This window comes from Myotis brandtii, unplaced genomic scaffold, assembly GCF_000412655.1.
Source record: "Myotis brandtii unplaced genomic scaffold, ASM41265v1 scaffold536, whole genome shotgun sequence".
Taxonomy (NCBI): Eukaryota; Metazoa; Chordata; class Mammalia; order Chiroptera; family Vespertilionidae; genus Myotis; species Myotis brandtii.
In genome coordinates this window covers 1891559-1913934 of record NW_005369967.1, presented here as the reverse complement: position 1 = coordinate 1913934, position 22376 = coordinate 1891559, and the positions used below count along the sequence as shown (strand labels likewise).

Below are 22376 nucleotides of genomic sequence, written 5' to 3'. Positions count from 1 at the left end.
TGGCAACAAGGAGATAGACTAGGCCTTCGGGACTCCCAGGTCTTGATGTAAGTACCTCTAACTACAGGAGCTATTTTTCCTCCAGGTCTCCACAAAGACTGGGCTGGATCCCACTGGGGCGTGGCATGCTTGGGGAATGGCCTGCCTCAAAGCTGGGAACCTCACTGCTGCACGGGAGAAGTTCAGTCGCTGTCTGAAGCCCCCTTTTGACCTCAATCAGCTGAGTCATGGCTCAAGACTGGTACAGGATGTGGTTGAGTACTTGGAGTCCACAGTGAGGCCACTCCTATCCTTGGTAAGAGCACAGTGGACGGAGGGTCTGCTCAGGGAGGGAGGCCCAGGAGCAGTAATGACCTGGGCACACGATCAAGTTCCACTCGGCTGATGGTGGCAGGCTTGGGTTTTGTTCGTTCTATTATAGTTTGATAAGTAACTATATATGGTTAGATAAGTAATACAGAATCACATTTTTTTTAAAGCAAGCTACAGAAAACTACTTTTAAATGATAAAAATCACATATAGAGACAGAACCTAGACACAGAACCTAGAGACAGAACCTAGAGACAGAACCTAGGGACAGAACCTAGAGACAGAACCTAGTGAGAGAACATGGCAAAAGATCCTGGACAGAACCTGGCTACAGAACTTGGCTGGAGAACCTAGACAACGTGGCAGGAGTACCTGGATAGAACCTGGCAACCGAACCTGGCTGGAGAACCTAGCAAGAGAACATGGCACCAGAACTTAGTTGGAGATCCTGACCAGAACTTGGCTGGAGACCCTGACAAGAGAACCCGGCTATGATGATCAACTGAACGCTGTCTCTGTGTCATTCCTTCTTCGCCGACTCCATCCACACCTTTGGGGACCCCTGGACCTGCTGGGGCTGGACCCCAACATCACTGCACCTCCTTCCCCATCACACCCGCCCCCAGGTAGCTGGCAAGAAGTCGCAGCGCGTCAGATTGGCAACAAGGAGATAGACTAGGCCTTCGGGACTCCCAGGTCTTGATGTAAGTACCTCTAACTACAGGAGCTATTTTTCCTCCAGGTCTCCACAAAGACTGGGCTGGATCCCACTGGGGCGTGGCATGCTTGGGGAATGGCCTGCCTCAAAGCTGGGAACCTCACTGCTGCACGGGAGAAGTTCAGTCGCTGTCTGAAGCCCCCTTTTGACCTCAATCAGCTGAGTCATGGCTCAAGACTGGTACAGGATGTGGTTGAGTACTTGGAGTCCACAGTGAGGCCACTCCTATCCTTGGTAAGAGCACAGTGGACGGAGGGTCTGCTCAGGGAGGGAGGCCCAGGAGCAGTAATGACCTGGGCACACGATCAAGTTCCACTCGGCTGATGGTGGCAGGCTTGGGTTTTGTTCGTTCTATTATAGTTTGATAAGTAACTATATATGGTTAGATAAGTAATACAGAATCACATTTTTTTTAAAGCAAGCTACAGAAAACTACTTTTAAATGATAAAAATCACATATAATCTCATACCCAGATTTAAATAGTATTTAGATTTTGGTGAACCTTCTATGTTGTGTTTTTGGATGAAATTGATATTACGCAGTATTATAATATATAGAATTTTGTATCCTGCCTATTTTTCTACCCTTAAAACTGTATCATGAGCGTTTTTCCACATTGTTAAATATTCTTTAATGATAACTTCAAGGACTGCAGAGAACGTACTGAGTTCCATTTTCCCTCACTCTCTCCTTCCCTGTCAGCAAGATGATGATTACTTGGCCACCTTGAAAGAACTGGAAGCTACCCTTCGGACCCAGAGCCTCTCTCTGGAGGTGATCCCTGAAGGGAAGATCATGAACAACACCTACTACCAAGAATGCCTCTTCTACCTGCATAACTATAGCACCAACCTGGCCATCGTCAGCTTCTACGTGAGGCACAGCTGTCTGCGGGAAGCCCTGCTGCACCTGCTCAACAAGGTGAGACACAGATGCAGCTCTCAAGCGGCAGTGCCTGCTCTGCCCTCCTAGGTGGGCCACTCAGCTTTAAGGGGTGGGGGCGATAACCCCCTTAAGCTAAACCCGGTGGTGAGCTATGAGACCACCTCTGGCAGAGGGAGGCCCGGTGGGAGATTCTGTCTACACAGATCATGATTTGATGAGTGTGCAGCAAGTCTTAACCTGGATCCCAGATTGCCCTCCACTGGCAGTGACAAACTCCATCCCTTCTCCCAAAGCCCACAGCAGAATCAAATAGTGGTTGAGAGCATGCTCTGTGGAATAAGATGGTTGGTGTAAGTGGTGTGGCCTTGAGCAAACTGCTTAACCTCTGTTTCCACACACCTCCGCCTGCCCTGGGACTGTGCCCGCTGCTGACCAGCTGCTCATCACTCAGAGTTGTTGCCACAGGGCCCGGAGTCACCCCTAGCACACATCTTACGTTTGGGCTGCAGTATCTTGTGGAGGGAGAGTGTGCTCTTTTTCCCCCCTGGCATGCGCCGCCCTCCTCCCACGGAGGCACAGGCACCACGAGTGCATCATTTCTTTGGAGCCATGGTGAAGCTAAGTCAGGATTTGGTTTCACCACGACCCTGTGGCAGTCCTTTTTTTATCTGAACGTTCCATGAAAACCTTATGGGGAATTGGCTGATTCATACTAAATCTTACCTAATAATAGACAAACATGTAAATTAACTGTCCCTCTGCTACGCTCACCAGCCAATCAGGGGAGTATGCAAATTAACCCAACAAAGATGGTGGTTAATTTGCATATGTAGGGGCAAAGCGGCGGAGCGAAGATTGAAGGCTCCAGCTGGAGCTAAGGCCTGGGTCCCGGGTGCCGGAGGAAAACCGGTGCCGGCAGCCAGGGGAAGGGAAGGACTATTGCACGAATCTCTTCGTGCAACGGGCCTCTAGTTTCATATAAAAGTAAAAAACCTCAAGGTATACTTTCACTTCCATTTGCCACTCTAATTCAGAATGGCGGCCGATGAAGGTTTGCAAATAGATCGTGTAGGGTTGCTCCAAGTGAAGTCAGCAGTTCAGAGTCTTCATAACCATGCCCCTACAGGACGGTGAAAGGGAAATGTTTTTACTGTTGCTTTAGCTCCTAACTGTGCCTTAGCTACTAACCAGGTCTCGAGAATAATTGGAAAGTTATATCAGTTAGAGTTTAATTGCTAACCTTTTCCTCAGTTTCCAAATGAGTTTTTAGGTAAATCTGCTTTTCCCAAGCACAGGTAGACAGTGGAAATCACCCAGTTCCGTGTCTTCTAATTAACGGCTAGTCCAGAGAGCTAAGCTGCTTACTTACTTCATCTTGGCAAAAGCTGACGAAAGCGTCGCCCCTGCTTTACATTTGTGAGAGCTGCGTGGAAGCTGTCTTTTTATCTCCTGTGATCTCAAGCACCCTTGAACTGAAATATCTTACCTTCATCTCAAGTAGGTTGAGAACAACAGAAACACACCCACACACACACACACACACACACACACACGCACACACACACACAACACAACAACAACTGAATGCCTAGAGAGAGCGTGGAATATGTTTCTAACCTATTCCCTGTCCTTTTCGCCCCTTCACCTGCCACACCGCCCAGAGTGAGCTTTCTAAAACATAAATACCTGCTGTTTCTGTTATTCATGATTCTTGCTATTCCCTCTCTGAAAGGTCTTCAGTGGGCCCCACGGCCACAGGATGGAGTCCAAATGCCTTAGCTGCCGGGCCCATCAGGATCAAGCCCCCTTATTTCTCCAGTTTATTTTCATACAAATGCTACCTAGAACCTACATTCCAGATTTACCCAATGACCTAAATTTTTCTGTCTGTACCGTGGACTTTCTTACCTCCACAAGTCTGTTCCCTCTGCCTAGAATGCCCTGCCCCTCCTTACGTTCTCTGAGAATGCTTATTTATCTTTTCAGACCCTCTCTGTGCATTCACAGAACATGCAGGCGATGTTAATAATCTCTTCCTTTTCACCGCCATGATACCTGGGACATCGCTCTGTTATTGCATTTATCCCCCTGGATTGCAACTGTTTCTTTACAGTTGTGTCTCCCCATCTGGACTGAGAAGGCCTGTATTTTACCAATCTGTGTCTTCAGCACCTGGCCTAGTTATGAATGAATGAATGGATAGATGAATGGATGAAATGGAGGTTCTTAAGATGTTGCTCTTCTGAGGAATTCCATCTTTCCTATGGAGCTGAGGCCTCTGCTTCTGAGAGTCTGTCCTACAACATTGAGGTTAGGTCTGGGTTTCTCAGGAACAACCAGAGTCAGGAAAGGAGCCTCACCCACTGTGGACATTCTCAAAGCCCAGTCTTATCCACGTGTAAACAGCTCGTGCCCAGCGCTACTGGGCCGGATGGTTATACTCCGTGAGTGGATAGCCATCCTTTACTCTCCATTAGTTACTCCTGATCTAAATGCCAAAGTGCTTTTCTTTCCTATGCCTGTGTAATAGGGGTTTATGACTCAGGGTCTCTGAACCACAGATGAGTTTCAGAAGCAAGGGGATTAGTAAATGTGTCTACTTTCGTGAGGAGTCTCATACTGTTTGTCATTTATTCATTCATCCAAGAAAGATGTATTAATAGCCAACAACTCTTCTGGACACTAAAGATACAACAGTGGAAAAAAAAAACAGAAACAAATATCTGTCCTCATAAATCTTACATTTTAGTAGAAAGAGACAGTAAGCCAGGTAAATAAAATATATAGTGTAGGTAATGAGTCATAATAAGAAAAATAAAACAGGGAACGGGGTGCCATTTTAGCTAGGATGCCAAGGGAAGATGACATCTGAACAAAGGCCTCCGGGAGGTCGGAGTGAGCCGTGCAGGTTGTGGAGGGAGCCCAGTCCAGGGGGAAGGAGCAACAAAGGTCAGTGTGGCTGGAACAGTGAGCTGGGGACAAGTAGGAGCAGAAAAGGTCAGAAAGGTTGCAGAGACCAGATCACATAGGGCCTGCTAGACATTCTGAGGACGTGGACTTTGTGCTGAGTGCCAGGGAAAACCATAGGAGGATTTTGAGCAGAGGAATAAGGTGATCTGACTTATGTTTTACAGGTTGACTTTAGACAAAAGAGAGGCAGAAGTGCAAGATGGGAGAACAGGGAGGAAAGTATTGCAAAAATCCAGGCAAATGGAGATGATAACTTGGGCCAGGGGGTACAGTGGAGGTGGTGAGAAGTGGTCAGATTCCTGCATATTCTGTATGTGTTTTGATAGAATTTGCTAATTAATTTGATGTTGGGATATGGGGGAGAGATGACTAAGGTGTTTGACCTGAACAACTAGAAGGAAATAATCTAAGGAAGAGAAAACTGCAAAAAGAGCAAATTTGGAAGAAATAATCACCAGCAGAGTGTTAGGTGTAGTAGGTTTGCTAGGCCCCTGAGAGGGCATGTTGAATAGGCAATTGGGTATTAGTTGGTTATGCAGTGCTGGAGCTCAGAAGGAAGGAACAGGCTAGAAATAGGAATTTAGGCAGAGTTATCAAATCAAGAGTAACTAAAACAGTGAGGCTTAAGAAATCACCAAAAGAACGACGATAGGTAGAAAAATGAACAGTCTTAAGCTCTGGGGAGAATGGGAGAATCAGCAAAAGAGATTGAAAAGAAGTAGCCAGAAAAGTAGTAAGAAAACCTGGAGAGGGTGGCGTCCTGGAAGCCAAATAAAGAAAATTATTCAAGGAGGAAGAAGCCATCAGCTGTATCAAAAGCTGTTGATAGATCAAACAAAAAACAAGGTCCAAAAATTAACTTTTAGATTTAATACTATAGAGGTCACTGGTGACCAAAGGGGCAGTTTCAGAGTTGTGAGTACAAAGGTAGGTAGGAGTGGGCTGAAGAGAAAACCACAGGAGATAAATAGGAGGCGGTGAGCGTAGATAACTCTGTGGAGGATCTTTCAGCAAAGGGAAGGAGAGAGTAGGACAGTCATGAGAGTGGGATCCTCAAAGGTGTCTGTGACCCTCAGTCGTTAAGAAGCACTGCCCTCGGAAGATGCTGAAGGAAATTCAGAACGGGTCCCAGGCAGTGCCAGACCCAGGCTCGAGACTTCTGACCTTCTGCTTCGCCCTGCTCCAGGAGAGTCCTCCAGAAGTCTTCATAGAAGGCATTTTCCAGCCAAGCTATAAAAGTGGAAAGCTACACGTTTTGGAAAACTTGCTAGAATCCATCGATCCAACCTTGGAGTGCTGGGGAGAGTACTTGCTCGCCGCCTGCCAGCATCTGCAGAAGAAGAACTACTACCACATTCTGTACGAGCTGCAGCAGTTTATGAAGGTAAGGGTGGCCCAGCCTGCCTGTTGTCTCTGTCGCTGAGGCCCTGCCATGCGCAAGGGGAGACTGCGTAAGGAGAGGGAACAAGACTGTCGTTCGGTCCCTGGCCTTGCTAATCAGCTCATGCTAGAGCAATCCATGTTACTGTGTAGCATTGCTAAGTAGGAGGATTTATCTCCCCGTTCTAAAGAGGGAAACCTGAATCTTTTCAGTAATGGCATTCTTCAGAAGTCAAGGGATGTAAGAGATAGTAGTTTCAAGGTAAACATGCATGAATGAGAATTTATAAGGAATGATGGAGTGTTTTCAGAGAAGATGCATGAAGGGAGAGGAAACAAGTTTCTCCCAATCTGTCTGAGGTTTGCCAACTAAATCACACGAAATTGAGTTATTCAATGCCACAGTTAGAGCGAAGCCAAGTTGAATGGAAAATCAAAAGTATCCTTTTTAAGATCTCTTCTGTGGTAGAATAATATCCTACCCAAGATCTCAGCCAGTCACTTCACTGTGGGGCCTAGGAGGGACTGATGCCAAAGAGCAGTGCAGCTGGCGATGGGAATGGGTGCTGGCACGCAAGCGTCAAGGGTGGGAGTCAGATCAGAATTCCCCCACACCCCACCCTCCCAGATCCCTGACCTCCTCTGACCTAAACTTTTGTTTTTCTCTTCTAGGACCAAGTCCGGGCTGCCATGACCTGTATTCGGTTCTTCAGTCACAAAGCGAAGACATACACAGAACTGGGAGAGAAGCTCTCGTGGCTGCTTAAGGCCAAGGACCACCTGAAGATCTACCTCCAAGAAACCTCCCGCAGCTCTAAGAGGAAGAAAACCAACTTCTTCCGAAAGAAGATGACTGCAGCCGATGTGTCCAGGTAACTCCGGGGTCAGGGGACAGTCGGGGCCAGAAAGGCTAGAGTTGAGTGTCTGTTGGGAATGAAGCTGCTCTTACCCATCTCTAAGCCCGGGGCAGGGGCGGTGGTTGGGGGTAGGGGGGAATACTCATCTAAAAGGAATTATTCCTACTGATCTTGCTACTCCGAGCACAACACCCAAAATAAATGCTCCTTGCCTGGCTGGCATGGTTCAGTGGTTGAGTGTCAACCTATGAACCAGGAGATCATGGTTAGGGCACATGCCCGGGTTGCAGGCTCAGTCCCCAGTAGGAGGTGTGCGGGAGGCAGCCGATCAGTGATTCTCTCTCATCATTGATGTTTCTATCTCTCTCTCCCTCTCCCTTCTTCTCTTTCTAAAATCAATAAAAACTTTTTTTTTTAAAAGTAAATGCTCCACCACTACCATTTACTGCCTCATAGACCCAGTTGCTAGTTGCTTTATGTGTTTGTTCGTTATTCATCTCTCCTCAGCTGATGGACTCTGTGAGGGCAGGACTCATGTCTCTCTTAACCTCTGTTGTTAGCAGCACATCGGTGCTCTGTAAATACTCACTGATTCAAGGACTGGACCTCACCCAGTTCCACAAAGCACCTTAACTATTGTGAGTCTGTACAGGGCAGTAGACCACCATTTCTGTGCTGTTATAACTGCTCAGAGGGTGTTTTGATCTCTTCTCCTTCCCTATCATTTCTTTGGCCTTTTCCATTGCCATCTCATTATAATTTCTCAGTCACCCAGCCCTAGTCATGTGATTCCTGGAGCCCCTCAGGAGGCTAGCCTGTGCGTCTCCTGTCACCGTAGGCACATGAACACACTCCAGCTGCAGATGGAAGTGACCAGGTTTTTACACCGGTGTGAAAGTGCCGGGACCTCACAGATCACCACCTTGCCTCTGCCAACCCTGTTTGGAAATAACCACATGAAAATGGATGTTGCCTGCAAGGTACGCACAGTGTTTCAGACCTGCAGAGTCTATTCTCCTTCAGAACATATATCACATTTATAATATTTTTTCAGTTGTTTGTTTGATGGCCACCACCCACCAGAATGTGGGCCATAGAAGGTGGGGGAGCAAGTCCATTCAGATTGCTCTTGTATCCTAGTGCCTGGCTCCTAGTAGATCTCAACAAATATTTGTTGAATAAATGGGGGCCCTCCCTCTTGATTGAGGGGCTACTCTGTGATTACTGCTTCTATTGTTTCCCTCTCCTTTTCAGGTCATGCTAGGAGGGAAAAATGTCGAAGATGGTTTTGGAATGGCATTCCGTGTTCTGCAGGTATGACCTGGATTACTCGAGATTATGCTGAGGGCGATCAGCACCTGACCAGCTCTGTGAGAGATTATTCTTCAGAAAATTTTATCCCCAGAATAGTAGATTCGCATGTATATCAGGATGAAATCAAGGAGGTGGTTGTTACAGAACTGGGTCAAATTCAAGACTCTAGGCCACTTTGTCAAAAGCCAACTAACCAATGACAAATTCATCAAAAGCTATCAAATAAATTCCTGAAACAAGTCTAGGACACTTGCCCACACTGGTTCCCTGCAGAGCCTCGCTCACCCTCGCAGGGGAGCATGGCCAGAGGAGGTGGCTGGGGGGTTTCCTCTTCAGCAGGAGAATCCCGCCCCCCCCATCCTGGCAACAAGGGCTGGCCCTCCATCCTCCATCTGCCCAGGAACTGGCTTGATGAGCACATTTTCTGTTGCCTGTGAGTAAAGGACGCAGGTACCGCTGTGTCACTGGAGCCGAGCTAGAGCAGGGCACTGACACCATAGGAAGCTGAGCGGTTTCTCCAGACCACCCCCCACCGCACAGCTACACGCAGACACCCTGAGGACCATCATCCTGGGCAGGCAGGGTCTTAAATGTAAGCTTTATGCGTGTCTCAAGGATCAACGACTTCATGAACAACCGGCAGATTTATTTCTTCCCACCCATTTTCAGTGTTGGACAAAGCTCTCCGCACACAGACACCCCTGGTGGCAGGCTGAGTGACAGCTGCTCCCAGACCCCAGGGAGGATTGTCCTAGACCAGGCTTAAAGTTCAAGGTTATCTGATGTTTCCAGCAAATCAGTCTTTTGATGAATTGGTCTGTTTCCTTACACAAAGGCACCTCTTAACAGCACCAAGTGTCCCGGACAGCAAATACCAGCCCCAGCATCTGTCTTCCCAAGAAAAGGTGACTCATTAGAAAGAGAATGAACGCTGTTGTGACTCTAATTAGAATACTTTCATAAAGTGATACAACAGCAAGTAAGATATACCAGTTTAAATGTTGAGGTTATGATTTTTATGGTTGCTTCCTAAATGTTTGCTTAACTCCAAAAGAGGAACTTTTGGCTGGTTTTGTTTTTTTATGTGTGTTTTCTATTGTGACTACAATCAATATGGCTTACTTACACCAAGCATAGCGGGAGCTTTTTAAAGGTTGCCTTCTTTCCTCTGGTAATGCCCATGTCATCCTCAGCCCATCATCCACCTTCTATTCTAGGACTTCCAGCTGGATGCTGCCGCAACGTACTGCAGAGCTGCCCGGCAGTTGGTGGAGAGGGAGAAATACAGTGAGATCCGACAGCTGCTCAAATGTGTCAGCGAGTCAGGCATGGCAGCCAAGAGTGACGGGGACACCATCCTCCTCAATTGCTTGGAAGCCTTCAAGAGAATTCCACCCCAGGTGCGCTCACTCCCAGCCTCTGGCTCCTCCCTCCATTTCAGCATCTTCACATCCCCTCTTTAGATTTCTGTACCCCACAATGCACCTGAAACTCTACAGGATTCCTTTATCTTTCTAACCCACTATAATAATGGCCTCGCTCTAACCAACCCTTCTCTGGGAAGAAAAGTCATGGTGATAAGTGGCCCTCAACTCCGTTTCTAATGTTGTTTGCACTTAGAAGTGATTCTATGGATTGTTGGAGTTGAGTGTCTATGATTGTGCAGATGGTCCACAATTTCATAAAGTGATATAACACTTTATGCCTCAAAGCTAGGTTTGCAGATGGCCTTTGAGGCATGTTGCCTGTGAGAGTGTTGCCCTGTGGCAGAGCCACCTCGTTTGTGAAGGCCAAGGACATGCCTCTTGAGAGCCGATCCTTCTCAAATTCCTAAGCTTAGTGTTATCATTAGATTCCCTTTGTTGCTCTTATGGCAGGAGCTGAGTTTATAAAAAAGTTGGGCAGGTGTCACCATCCTGGAGTCAGACCAGCTGGGCTAAAACTGGATTGGGCCCCAGCTTTCCCGGGGACGCTCCTTGCTCTCACATCGGCCGTGTTTCTGTCCTCACAGGAGCTGGAGGGCCTGATCCAGGCAATACACAACGATGACAACAAGGTGAGCAGCACTGCCTCCCACCCTGTGATGCTCATGCACATCACCAGGCTTGCCCTGTCCCCTTTATTCCTTGCTCTCCTTGGCAGTTCTGTTCAACCTGCATCTCGGCTTCCTTGTTATCCAGAGGGGAAGCCGGGACCCAGATAGGGGTGTGATGGGAGGGAATAGATGGGGAATGCGTGACCATTGACCACATGAGCCTTTGCCTTTCCATTTCTTTATCCCCGAGACAAACATGCCCTAGGCTGCTCTTGAATCTTCATTTTCTGTGGAGGTCTTCTCTCAGACAGCCCTCTGAAGTCCCCCACTTCCACCATCAGGTGATCGATTGGATGAGGTTCCCAGAGTGGGCAGGCATTTCCTTATACTGGAAGGAAAACGGTACCCTCCACAGCAGGAAAAAAACACACCGAACCCTTGACCAACAAATACCCACTGGTGTCGCATTCTCTGGAAGAGGCCTTTCCCCTGCAGCCTCTGAGCTCTTCCCTGTTCAGTAAGAAATCAGGGAACCTTTGCTTCGCCTTGCCTTTGCACGGAGGGCCAGCCAGAGTCAAAGTATCCCCAGCTGCCCGTTTGTGGCTCACGGCAGGCCCGATCCACCTGCCATCCAGAGGACCGGACAGGCCTGGGAAAGCCCAGCCCTCCGCAGCCACTAGCAGGGGAATGATCCAGCAGCTGAGTGTGAAGAAAACTGGTGTCAGGCAAACAAATTCTTACGCAACCACAGAGCCAGTCCAGTGGCAGCAGTGCTAATCCCTGGAGTGCGTTTTCAGGGCATTTTTCATGTGAGGGCTTAAGGCAAATATGTTCTTAACATTTCTTTATTTCTGCAACACCCTGATGAGATCCTATGGAAAGGATGGAATTGACATTCTGAAATGTGGAAGATTACTTTTCTAGAATCAAAATGAGAAGCCGACAGCCAGGCCAGACACCCAGGTTCCCTGGCTCCCAGACTGCGGTCCTTTTCCAAGCCTTCAGTCAGCCTCCCACTCAACAGGACAGGGGCTCTGACCCCGGGACAGACGTGCACTAACATCCAGAGAGTCATTGCTTTTCTGAGTGTTGTTTTTTCAGCAGTTGTTTTTTGTTTGTTTGTTTTGTTTTGTTTTTTTTTTGTTAATCCTCACCTGAGGATATTTTTTCCATTGATTTTTTTTTTTTTTAGAGAGGGGGGAAGGGAGGGGGGAGCTGGGGAGAAAGAGAGAGAAAAGGACGAAGGGGAGAGAAAAGAGAGAGAGGGAAACATCAATGTGAGAGAGACACATCTACTGATTGCCTTCCACATGTGCCCCCACTGGGGCTGGGGGTCGAACCTGCAACCTGCCCTTGACTGGAATGAAACCACGACCCTTCAGTGCACGGGCTGATGCTCTAACCACTGAGAACCCGGCCAGGGCTCAGCAGCTGTTTTAATGCACTTTAGTAGTCTCAGGCTACAAAATCTTGCCCCAAAATAGGTTCATTTCGCTCCTATTCCAGCCTTTCTGGCACAGTGCCCTCCTTCTCTTGGTAGGAATTTTGCCTGCCAACTTGTGTAACATATTTAACACACATAAGTGCCTGCGTGAGGACAGTATCATGGGGCAACAGCTGGATATCCAAACAGCAGGACCTGACCACTTTAGTGAGCTCAGAACATGCCAGGCATCAGGCTGTAGGAGATGAACTGTAATTGAGCTTAGGAAAGAAAGACTTTAGTGCCCAAGGCAAAAAGAATCTGGAGCATTGAAACACGAAGAGAGCAGGGTCCCCTCCAACCGTCAGGAGGGACTGTCACAGCAGAAAGGCAGCTTCTAATGAGAGCTCGGGGCGCTTGTGAGGGCCTCGCTGTTGGCTGGCCTGGCACGCTGGCCAATCAGGGAGGTGCTGGTGAGATCGGGGCCAGGGGAGAAGGGGTTTTCGTCTTCACCAAGCTGGGGATTTGTGAGATTGAGGGTGTCCAGAGAATAGGAGAAACACCACCTGTACCCAAAACGGAGCTTGCTCTGATCCAAACAACAAAAGTTAGACCTTTTCTAATTATGCTTATAAGTTTTATTCCCCAAATTTCCTGCTAAAAGAGTTTAAATCCAGCAGGTTAAAAACAAAAAGCAAGGAGTGGGATCTGTGTGCCCATTGTAGGGGACAGGGATTACTGCTTATAAGTTTTATTCCCCAAATTTCCTGCTAAAAGAGTTTAAATCCAGCAGGTTAAAAACAAAAAGCAAGGAGTGGGATCTGTGTGCCCATTGTAGGGGACAGGGATAATTGTTCATTCATTCATTCACTTGATGCATACTTACACTTCCACCATCAGGTGATCGATTGGATGAGGTTCCCAGAGTGGGCAGGCATTTCCTTATACTGGAAGGAAAACGGTACCCTCCACAGCAGGAAAAAAACACACCGAACCCTTGACCAACAAATACCCACTGGTGTCGCATTCTCTGGAAGAGGCCTTTCCCCTGCAGCCTCTGAGCTCTTCCCTGTTCAGTAAGAAATCAGGGAACCTTTGCTTCGCCTTGCCTTTGCACGGAGGGCCAGCCAGAGTCAAAGTATCCCCAGCTGCCCGTTTGTGGCTCACGGCAGGCCCGATCCACCTGCCATCCGGAGGACCGGACAGGCCTGGGAAAGCCCAGCCCTCCACAGCCACTAGCAGGGGAATGATCCAGCAGCTGAGTGTGAAGAAAACTGGTGTCAGGCAAACAAATTCTTACGCAACCACAGAGCCAGTCCAGTGGCAGCAGTGCTAATCCCTGGAGTGCGTTTTCAGGGCATTTTTCATGTGAGGGCTTAAGGCAAATATGTTCTTAACATTTCTTTATTTCTGCAACACCCTGATGAGATCCTATGGAAAGGATGGAATTGACATTCTGAAATGTGGAAGATTACTTTTCTAGAATCAAAATGAGAAGCCGACAGCCAGGCCAGACACCCAGGTTCCCTGGCTCCCAGACTGCGGTCCTTTTCCAAGCCTTCAGTCAGCCTCCCACTCAACAGGACAGGGGCTCTGACCCCGGGACAGACGTGCACTAACATCCAGAGAGTCATTGCTTTTCTGAGTGTTGTTTTTTCAGCAGTTGTTTTTTGTTTGTTTGTTTTGTTTTGTTTTTTTTTGTTAATCCTCACCTGAGGATATTTTTTCCATTGATTTTTTTTTTTTTTTAGAGAGAGTGGAAGGGAGGGTGGAGCTGGGGAGAAAGAGAGAGAAAAGGACGAAGGGGAGAGAAAAGAGAGAGAGGGAAACATCAATGTGAGAGAGACACATCTACTGATTGCCTTCCACATGTGCCCCCACTGGGGCTGGGGGTCGAACCTGCAACCTGCCCTTGACTGGAATGAAACCACGACCCTTCAGTGCACGGGCTGATGCTCTAACCACTGAGCACCCAGCCAGGGCTCAGCAGCTGTTTTAATGCACTTTAGTAGTCTCAGGCTACAAAATCTTGCCCCAAAATAGGTTCATTTCGCTCCTATTCCAGCCTTTCTGGCACAGTGCCCTCCTTCTCTTGGTAGGAATTTTGCCTGCCAACTTGTGTAACATATTTAACACACATAAGTGCCTGCGTGAGGACAGTATCATGGGGCAACAGCTGGATATCCAAACAGCAGGACCTGACCACTTTAGTGAGCTCAGAACATGCCAGGCATCAGGCTGTAGGAGATGAACTGTAATTGAGCTTAGGAAAGAAAGACTTTAGTGCCCAAGGCAAAAAGAATCTGGAGCATTGAAACACGAAGAGAGCAGGGTCCCCTCCAACCGTCAGGAGGGACTGTCACAGCAGAAAGGCAGCTTCTAATGAGAGCTCGGGGCGCTTGTGAGGGCCTCGCTGTTGGCTGGCCTGGCACGCTGGCCAATCAGGGAGGTGCTGGTGAGATCGGGGCCAGGGGAGAAGGGGTTTTCGTCTTCACCAAGCTGGGGATTTGTGAGATTGAGGGTGTCCAGAGAATAGGAGAAACACCACCTGTACCCAAAACGGAGCTTGCTCTGATCCAAACAACAAAAGTTAGACCTTTTCTAATTATGCTTATAAGTTTTATTCCCCAAATTTCCTGCTAAAAGAGTTTAAATCCAGCAGGTTAAAAACAAAAAGCAAGGAGTGGGATCTGTGTGCCCATTGTAGGGGACAGGGATAATTGTTCATTCATTCATTCACTTGATGCATACTTATTAAACACCCACTGCATGCCAGGCCCTGGGCTAGGCACCAGGAACTCACAGTAGAAAAAGCAGACACTATTCCTGCACTCAGGGATCTGAAACTCTAGTCAAGGAGACAGATATCAATCAAATAATCATCCAAGTAACTAAAGTCACAGCTTGTGGAGGGTAAAGTCAGGAGGAAGCTGGAGAGCCCAAGATAGTGAGGAGGGAAAGGCAGAGGCCAGACTCTGCCTTCCTGCTTGCCTCCTTCTCTTTGAAATTCATATCTTGTTTGTAATAGCCTAGCGTTCAGAATGTTTAAGGAGTTGCTATAATATAGGAACCCAGTGATCGATCCGGTGGGCGAGAAGGGGCAGCTTGTGTGCCTGAGCTCTGGTGCAGCGCTGTGTGTTTCTCGTTGATCCGTCAGTGACGTTTCCTTTCCACTTCTCATACCCATTGCCAGGTTCAGGCCTACCTGACATGTTGCAAGTTGCGCTCTGCCTATCTGATTGCCGTGAAGCAGGAACACTCACGGGCCACAGCCCTCGTCCAGCAGGTGCAGCAGGCCGCCAAGAGCAGCGGGGACGCTGTAGTGCAAGACATCTGCACCCAGTGGCTACTGACAAGCCAGGCCCGGGGTGCTCTTGGCTCCGGCTCCCGGAAGTGACCATGGGCAGTGGGCCCTGGGGACTGGGACAGGAGTGATGGGGATGCTCTCCACCTCTTTCCTCCTGTGCAGAGAGACTTCTCTGGCTCTGCCCAGGTCAGAAAGAGCTGGATTGGACCCTCCTTGCCATCTTGGGCAAAGACTGGGCCTTTCACACAAGTGCCAGGCTTCTCTAGGATTGTGGACTCTGCTTGTCTGGAGATGGCCAGCCTTCCTACCTCAGAGTGCATGCATGGCGTGCACGTTCCTGCACACTCATGTTTACGCGCAAGCATTCCTGAACAAATGAAACTCTTCCCCACTGAAAAGAGGCACTTTATTTAGACTTCTGCCTGTCTGGAAACCTTCCCTGCGTTTTGGTTCTTAACCCGGGTCATCCTCTTTGTGTACACAGTCCCCTCTGTAGAGACATTCCAGTAGCTCCTCGTGACTAAAAGGGTTTTATCATGAATTACAGAGCAGCACCGAAAGGATTGCCTCTTTCCCCTCCCTTGCCTTCCCAGCACTCGGAGATGGTTTTGGAGCAAAGGCTACCTGTGGAATAACACTGCTCCAAGTGTCTCTTCTCAAAGCACAAGGAGTTATCCTGAGTCTTTGGATGGTAGTCTGAACAGAAGGGTCCTCCCTCAGGTGCTGGCATCTGAAAGCTGTGGGTGCACATACAAGTGATCGGGTCTGGAACCTCAGACACGACAGAAGGAGCACCACTGACTTCATCCAACAGGGAGAGAAAGGCCAGTTTCTCCAAACGGGAATGCAGGGTTTGCTTACAAGCACAGAGCCAGCTTCTGTGACTATCCCTGCTGCAAAGTGAGAGGATGTGGCCCCCTCTTTGAGAGTCTGGGGCGAGAAATGGTAGCCAGAATCCTAGAATGAATGGCTAGACTTTGCCTATTTGAGTGACAGTCCTATTCGTGCCCCTTCAACTGGTTAGGAAACCACTTCCTCTCCTCTCCTTCTTCTCTGCAATCTCTCCAGGGCCTCAGGGTGATATGCAGAGACCCAGGGTCAGGACAGGGCAGTGCCTTCTCTGTCTCAACAGAGAAGGGGGTCAAGGGTTTGCTTTGGAGGTGGCCTGCAGACAAGAATCAGGCCAGGGGACAATGAATAGGTCCCATCCGGCTGGTGAAACGAGGTGATGTGCTCCTTTCATATGGGCTTATATTCCCACCTGAGATGTGACAATGTTTTAGAAAGGGTCTGTCGTGCTCAGTGACGTGGATTTGCAAAGGAGAGGCCCAAGAGCAGCTCACAGCTCTGAGCTTCCCACCGGCCAGAGCTCAGCCTGTTGAGCTCACATTTGCTGCTGAGACAAACAGGAACCAGAAGCGAAGTCAGCATCTCTGGTGCTTAGAACCCTGTGCATTTCCCTCGGAGCCAGGTGTTTTGATAGTAAAATAAACAAGTATTAGGCATCTACCAGGTTCAGAGTTTTCATCCTGATGGCAGGAAGTCTGCAAACAAAATAATTGATCCCCTTTGGGGGAAGTTGGACAAGTGGCTTTTCCTTCTTTGAGTCATAGAATGCACCTGTCTCCCGGGAAACATCATTCCCTGGTATCTGCTTGCCCCTCTGAGCCTGTCCTTTTTGCACTGAACATAAGCACTTTATATGAATGGTCTGCAGATTTCGCAGCCCTTAACTTGGGATGTTAAACCAGATTTTCCTGACCTTTTTCCTCCAACTAGTTGAGCTATAACATAGGCAACCATTGGCTAGACTGACATAAGATGAGGTTAAAGGCCTTTGAGCATCACACTGTGGTCTCCAGCGAAACAAACAACATGTGGAAGGGTTGAATGTTTTACTACAAGCAGCCACAATAAAGTCTCTGTCCTACCAGCTTGGCTCCATGACTTCTTTGTGCTGTCTTGCTCTTACCCTTCCCTTCCTTCCTGCCTCATGGTCTGTGTGGAGAAAGTGGGTGGGAAAGATCAGATGGCCTTCATCTCTTAAACTTCTCTAAATGAGTCCCATTATAACTAATGACTTTATCTCAAGTTTCCTATGTGTTAAAGACTATTAGTGTACGCTCTACTACGAGACTTTTTTTTTTTTTTGCTTTAATTGGGTAGTAGGTGGAGATCACACATTCATCAGGTATAGAAGGGAAGTGAAAAGTCCCTCCCATCCTTGTCCCCTCAGCCCAGCCCCCTCTCAGACACTACCAGTGTCAACAGTTTCTTGTCTCTAGTTCCAGAGCTATTTCATATATAAACAGCAGTAACAACTAAAGTATCCCATGGACTGCAACCAAACGATATGCCCTAATTATTTTTTTAAAATATATTTTATTGATTTTTTACAGAGAGGAAGGGAGAGGGATAGAGAGTTAGAAACATCGATGAGAGAGAAACATCGATCAGCTGCCTCCTGCACACCCCCTACTGGGGATGTGCCCGCAACCAACGTACATGCCCTTGACCGGAATCGAACCTGGGGCCCTTCAGTCCCCAGGCCGATGCTCTATCCAGTGAGCCACACTGGCTAGGGCATGCCCTGATTATTTAACCAGCCTCTATTCATGGACCTTTTAGGTCATTGCCATCGTTTGCCACAGCAAATTATACTGCAATTAATTATCTTGCCCAGAATACCCTGGGTCAGAGGGGCTGTGCCCTTAGTAAGTCTTGCCAGTTGCCTTTCAAAGAGGTCAAGCAAATAAATGTCCCACCAGCTGTGTGGGACAGTGCCTGCGTGCCCACACCCTTGCCTCAACAGTTACCAAACTTTACAGGTCTTTGCCTGTGTGATGAATGAAAAATGGCACTCTGAAATATTTTGTAATGCTGTTTGTCATTTTTTAAATTCTGTGTCTTAAATATCAACCCAATTGTGACTCTTTGAAACCAAGTATAAGGTCTTTGGGGAAAACAGAACTTGGCTTAATTTGTTTTCTTGCCACCTTCTCGGAGCACGTGTTTGCAGTATAATATCTGAGCCATGGACATTGCTACCATTATCTCCCTTCCCCAGAAACATGATCTCTTCCAATTCCTCATTTAAAAAAACACACAAACAAAAGTAATGATAAAAGTACACTTGAAACCCACCTGATGTGTCACAACAGAGTGTGGAATCTCGGAGGGAAAGCAGGGGAAGGTGGGTGGGCAGGAGGTAATCAACCAGGGACACAGATAATAGGGAGGTGAAGGCCTGGGGTGGGGGCTGGAGGGTGTCAATGGGAGATATAGAGGGGCATATGTAATACTTTCAACAATAAAGATTTTTTAAAAAATAAAAGGAGATGTGTCATAACAAAGCAAATTGGAACCCCCAATCTAAATCTAGGATACAGGACCACTGACTATGTTTAGAAACCTGAGACACTCCAAAGTTACCAGATACCTCTGGCTTGAGCTTAACAAAGTAGATCAAATGCTAGTAGACTCTCTTCATATCCAAGCAACCAAATAGCAATAGTCACAGTGTCCCTGAGGAAAATGGCCTTATCTTGGTCATCATCCTTTCATTCACAGTAATAATGTTTGGCTAATCCATCCTTGAAACTTTCAATTCTTCTACACGTCATTCAACTGGTTACTGAATGGCCTCTGGTTTCTGAATGGCATCTCTGGTGGAGTCTTTCCCTTCTTTCTGTTCTTCATGTTATTTCTGCTTGGAACCCTTCCTTCACCACCTCCACTACCTCACCCTCCAGTCTTCTGTTGTCAAAACCCTTTCTTCAAGCCCATTTCAAGTGCCATCTCTATAAATTATTTACTTCTCTGCTATACTTTCTCTTCATTCCACTTAAAGGCTGAAATTCTTTGAAGTTCTATTCTCTCTTGACACTCTTATCCTCTCCCATACAGCCTCATAGTTTCAGCAATCATCATGTGTTCTAAACCAAATTTGTCTACCTAAATTCTTCTCCACATCAGACCTGCCTCTTGACTGCTTTCTGGAACTCACCCACATGGCTGACTTGAACCTAAAAACATTAGCACATCCAAAATGTAACACATTCTAATCCACCCATAAACTTTATCTCCCTCCTTCAGTGGCTATTAGCATTAATGTTATTATTACTATTATGCATGCTGTTTGGGTTAGAAACTTCAGGAGTTCTCTGTATTGACTAACTCTTCCCCCTCCTCATTCAGCAAACATTCAAATACCTACCATGCATTAAGCACATATCCAGTTGAAAGCCAATTCCTATCCTACCTTCCCAGTCGGACGAACCTGGTACTTCTGCTTCATCACCTCACTTCAGGTCCTTGTCACCTCCTCTCCTGACTGTCACAGACACCTCTTCACCTCAAACACCCATCCAAAAGGTGCACCTCCAATCAACTCCAGATTAAATAATACTTCTAGAAGAATAAACAGACTTCTCTATAATCTTGAGGTATGAAACGTCATCTTAAGTAGATACAAACCCCAGAATCCATGGAACATTTAATTGTTTTTATTATGGTTAAAATATAAATGACATAAAATATACTCCTTTAACCCTTCTGTGTCACTTAAAGCTCTCCTATTCTGCCCACTTGATAGTCAATTGTATTTGTTATTTGATTACCTGATAGACCATAAGCTCCTGAGGGCAAGGACCACCTCTTGCTCACCTTGAGTTACCTACAAATTATTTATGCATTATTTACCAGTAAATAAAGGTTTGTTGAATTAAGTTGTATAGACTATAGCATATACTAAATCAGAAATCATTGATAAAGTGAACATTTTGAAGTAACTGTTTAAGAGCCTTTTTCCAAACTAAGCTTCTCAAGGTCAAATGGCTCATTTTTCACCTTCCAGCCCACACCCTTCTTTCAGGTTCCCAGAGGAGACATATTCTTTGCCCTTCTGAGCCAGCGGCCTAGACCACTTTTTCCCTCCTCTTCACCTGGTGACTCATCGTTCGGGTCTTGCTTAAACACAGGCCACTTGGTTCAGGAAGTCTTCTGTGATCTCTCCCGCGTATTCCAGACTAAGGTGGACACCTCTTAGATGGGCAGGAAAGAGGCAAGGAGGGCAACAAACAGAAGCAAACTCTATCTTTGATGAAACTAAAAGATCACTGTAAGAGAAATTCACAAGATGAAGATTAAAAATGGATGGAGTAACACCTCTTCTAATGTAGAAGGTGAAAAGGAAGAAAATATGAGTGGGATACAGGTAAGTTTGCTGGTTTGGGAGCAGAAAGTTGAGGGAGTTGATGGCTGATGGCTTCGATATCATCTATGAAGTCAGAGGGAAAAATCACCTATTAATGGTTCAAGGGAGCTGGTGGGTTGAATGGCTTGAGAATAGGAGAGGACATGAATTAGGTGTTGTAAACTCAGAGGCAGGTTCACTGTTAAGCTTTTGAAATTTACCTGGCCCCTATGAGTTGCTGGGAATTGTATTCTAGATGGGCAGGGGAAACCAAGTTGCTATCAGAAAGCATTTTCATGCAAGCATTGCTGGTAAAATCCTAAAGAGATCTCAGAAGACCTTAAATCCCCAGCTCCCCCGTTATGCATGGTTGTTGATTTTTTTTCTCATTTTGCCAGTAGATCAACATCCACTTTTGTACCTAATTTTGTGTCTGTTAATTTTGTATTCTCTTCTTAAAGATGGCCCCACAAATTGTATAAGCTTCCCTGCATCCATCCTAGCTATGGGAGAACAGATGAGCAGGCAGTGTTGAAAGCCCAGTTGACATCGATGACCAGTGATTGGTGATTGATAGTGGCCCCAGTCTGCCGGGTGGAGTGATTTTCTCCAGCAGCACTCTTGGCGTGTAGAAATCAGAGAGTTGGATCCTTCCATGCTTGGCCATTGCTAGACATGGGCAATAGTGTGGCCGGAGAACTGGCAAAGGAAAAAGCTGGAGGAGTAGGAGGTTTGGTTGCAGTAGGATGTTGGAAGTTAAGATATCTGAAGAGCAGCAAGCTCGTGTGATAAGAAGGTGTCTAGGTGTAGTCCTTGCCGTGGGAATGGGAGACTGAAAGGAGTGAATAAGTTCAGTGCTGAGGAAATCAGGAAGTCAAATCTGAGTGGGCATGTGGAACGCTTTCAAATACTAGTGCTTTGGGCAACCCATACACACCCACAGTTACCACACCATTCACTTCATCTCCCTACAGTACCATGTTGTTGTCTGAGTTATTTACTACTGCCTCATACACTCTCAGATGCTGTAAGAGGCAAAATGATCATATGTTCAGTAAACACTTTCTTACATCCCAGGTTGACGGTAAACCTCTATGGTAGACATGGGTCCAGGCACGTGAAAAGGGCCTTTTCTGGGAATTCCCAGGGCTGGACTCCCAGTACCCATTCCAGGACTATATAAATAGTAATGCCCTTACACCCAGGCAAGAAGGGCTCCTTCCCTTGGTCATGCACCTTTGAAAGCCCTACATTTCACCAAAAATACATAAGAATATAATAAATTTATTTAAGATTACACAAGAATATAGTAAATGTATTTTTTGATAGTATTACAGACACCTCCCATTTCCCTCCCCTCCTCCCAGTCTCTACCTGCCGCCCCCCACCCCAGGTCTTCACTACCCTATTGCCCATGTCCATGGGCTATGCATATAAATATACACATTTTTGGTTTATCTCTTCTCATCCCCCCAACCCCACATCGGGTATGTCAGTCTGTAAATGTATTTAAGTGGACATCTCTGTTACTGAGGCTCTGGTGCTAAGTTCTGACATATCACAATCAAATAGCCTGAACATCTGCTCTTACGACTAACAGTAAACTCCAGGTAAACACGTCTCAACTGTTTCCAAATGCTTTGAAGCTGTGTAGATCATGCTGCTACTTCTGAGTGCAGGAAGGATTTGAACAGAGGGAGCAATTGGGGAGGAGAAAAGACAAATTAATGAACTTGTCAAATTCTTTCTCAGTGTGAGTTTAGTAGATGCTTGTATTGAAACAGGTTTGTTTTCAGTAGTGCTAAGTCTATTTTCTTGTCTCTTCATATACTAATGTGTGTTTGCAACACTTTTTTTTTCATTATTCCACTAGTTTATTCATTCAAAATACTTATTTTTTTTTGATGGTTGAATAAGCTCTTTGATTTTTTTTTATTGCTAAAAGTATTACAAAGGGTATTACATATGTGTCCTTCCCCCCT

The 22376-nt window shown here is 46.7% G+C and overlaps 1 protein-coding gene across 1 annotated transcript in view; it reads left to right on the top strand.

Annotated features, from left to right (window-relative positions):
- Nucleotides 1-17133, top strand: part of ZFYVE26 (zinc finger, FYVE domain containing 26) — a 73578-nt gene extending 56445 nt beyond the window's left edge. The window contains exons 33-41 of the mRNA XM_014549131.1: nucleotides 86-295; nucleotides 1732-1950; nucleotides 6071-6268; nucleotides 6937-7136; nucleotides 7960-8101; nucleotides 8376-8435; nucleotides 9653-9835; nucleotides 10447-10491; nucleotides 15087-17133. Coding sequence (XP_014404617.1) covers nucleotides 86-295; nucleotides 1732-1950; nucleotides 6071-6268; nucleotides 6937-7136; nucleotides 7960-8101; nucleotides 8376-8435; nucleotides 9653-9835; nucleotides 10447-10491; nucleotides 15087-15290 — 1461 coding nt within the window. The 3' untranslated portion in view covers nucleotides 15291-17133. The remainder of the gene's footprint in view (nucleotides 1-85; nucleotides 296-1731; nucleotides 1951-6070; nucleotides 6269-6936; nucleotides 7137-7959; nucleotides 8102-8375; nucleotides 8436-9652; nucleotides 9836-10446; nucleotides 10492-15086) is intronic.
- The last annotated feature ends 5243 nt before the right edge of the window (nucleotides 17134-22376 follow it).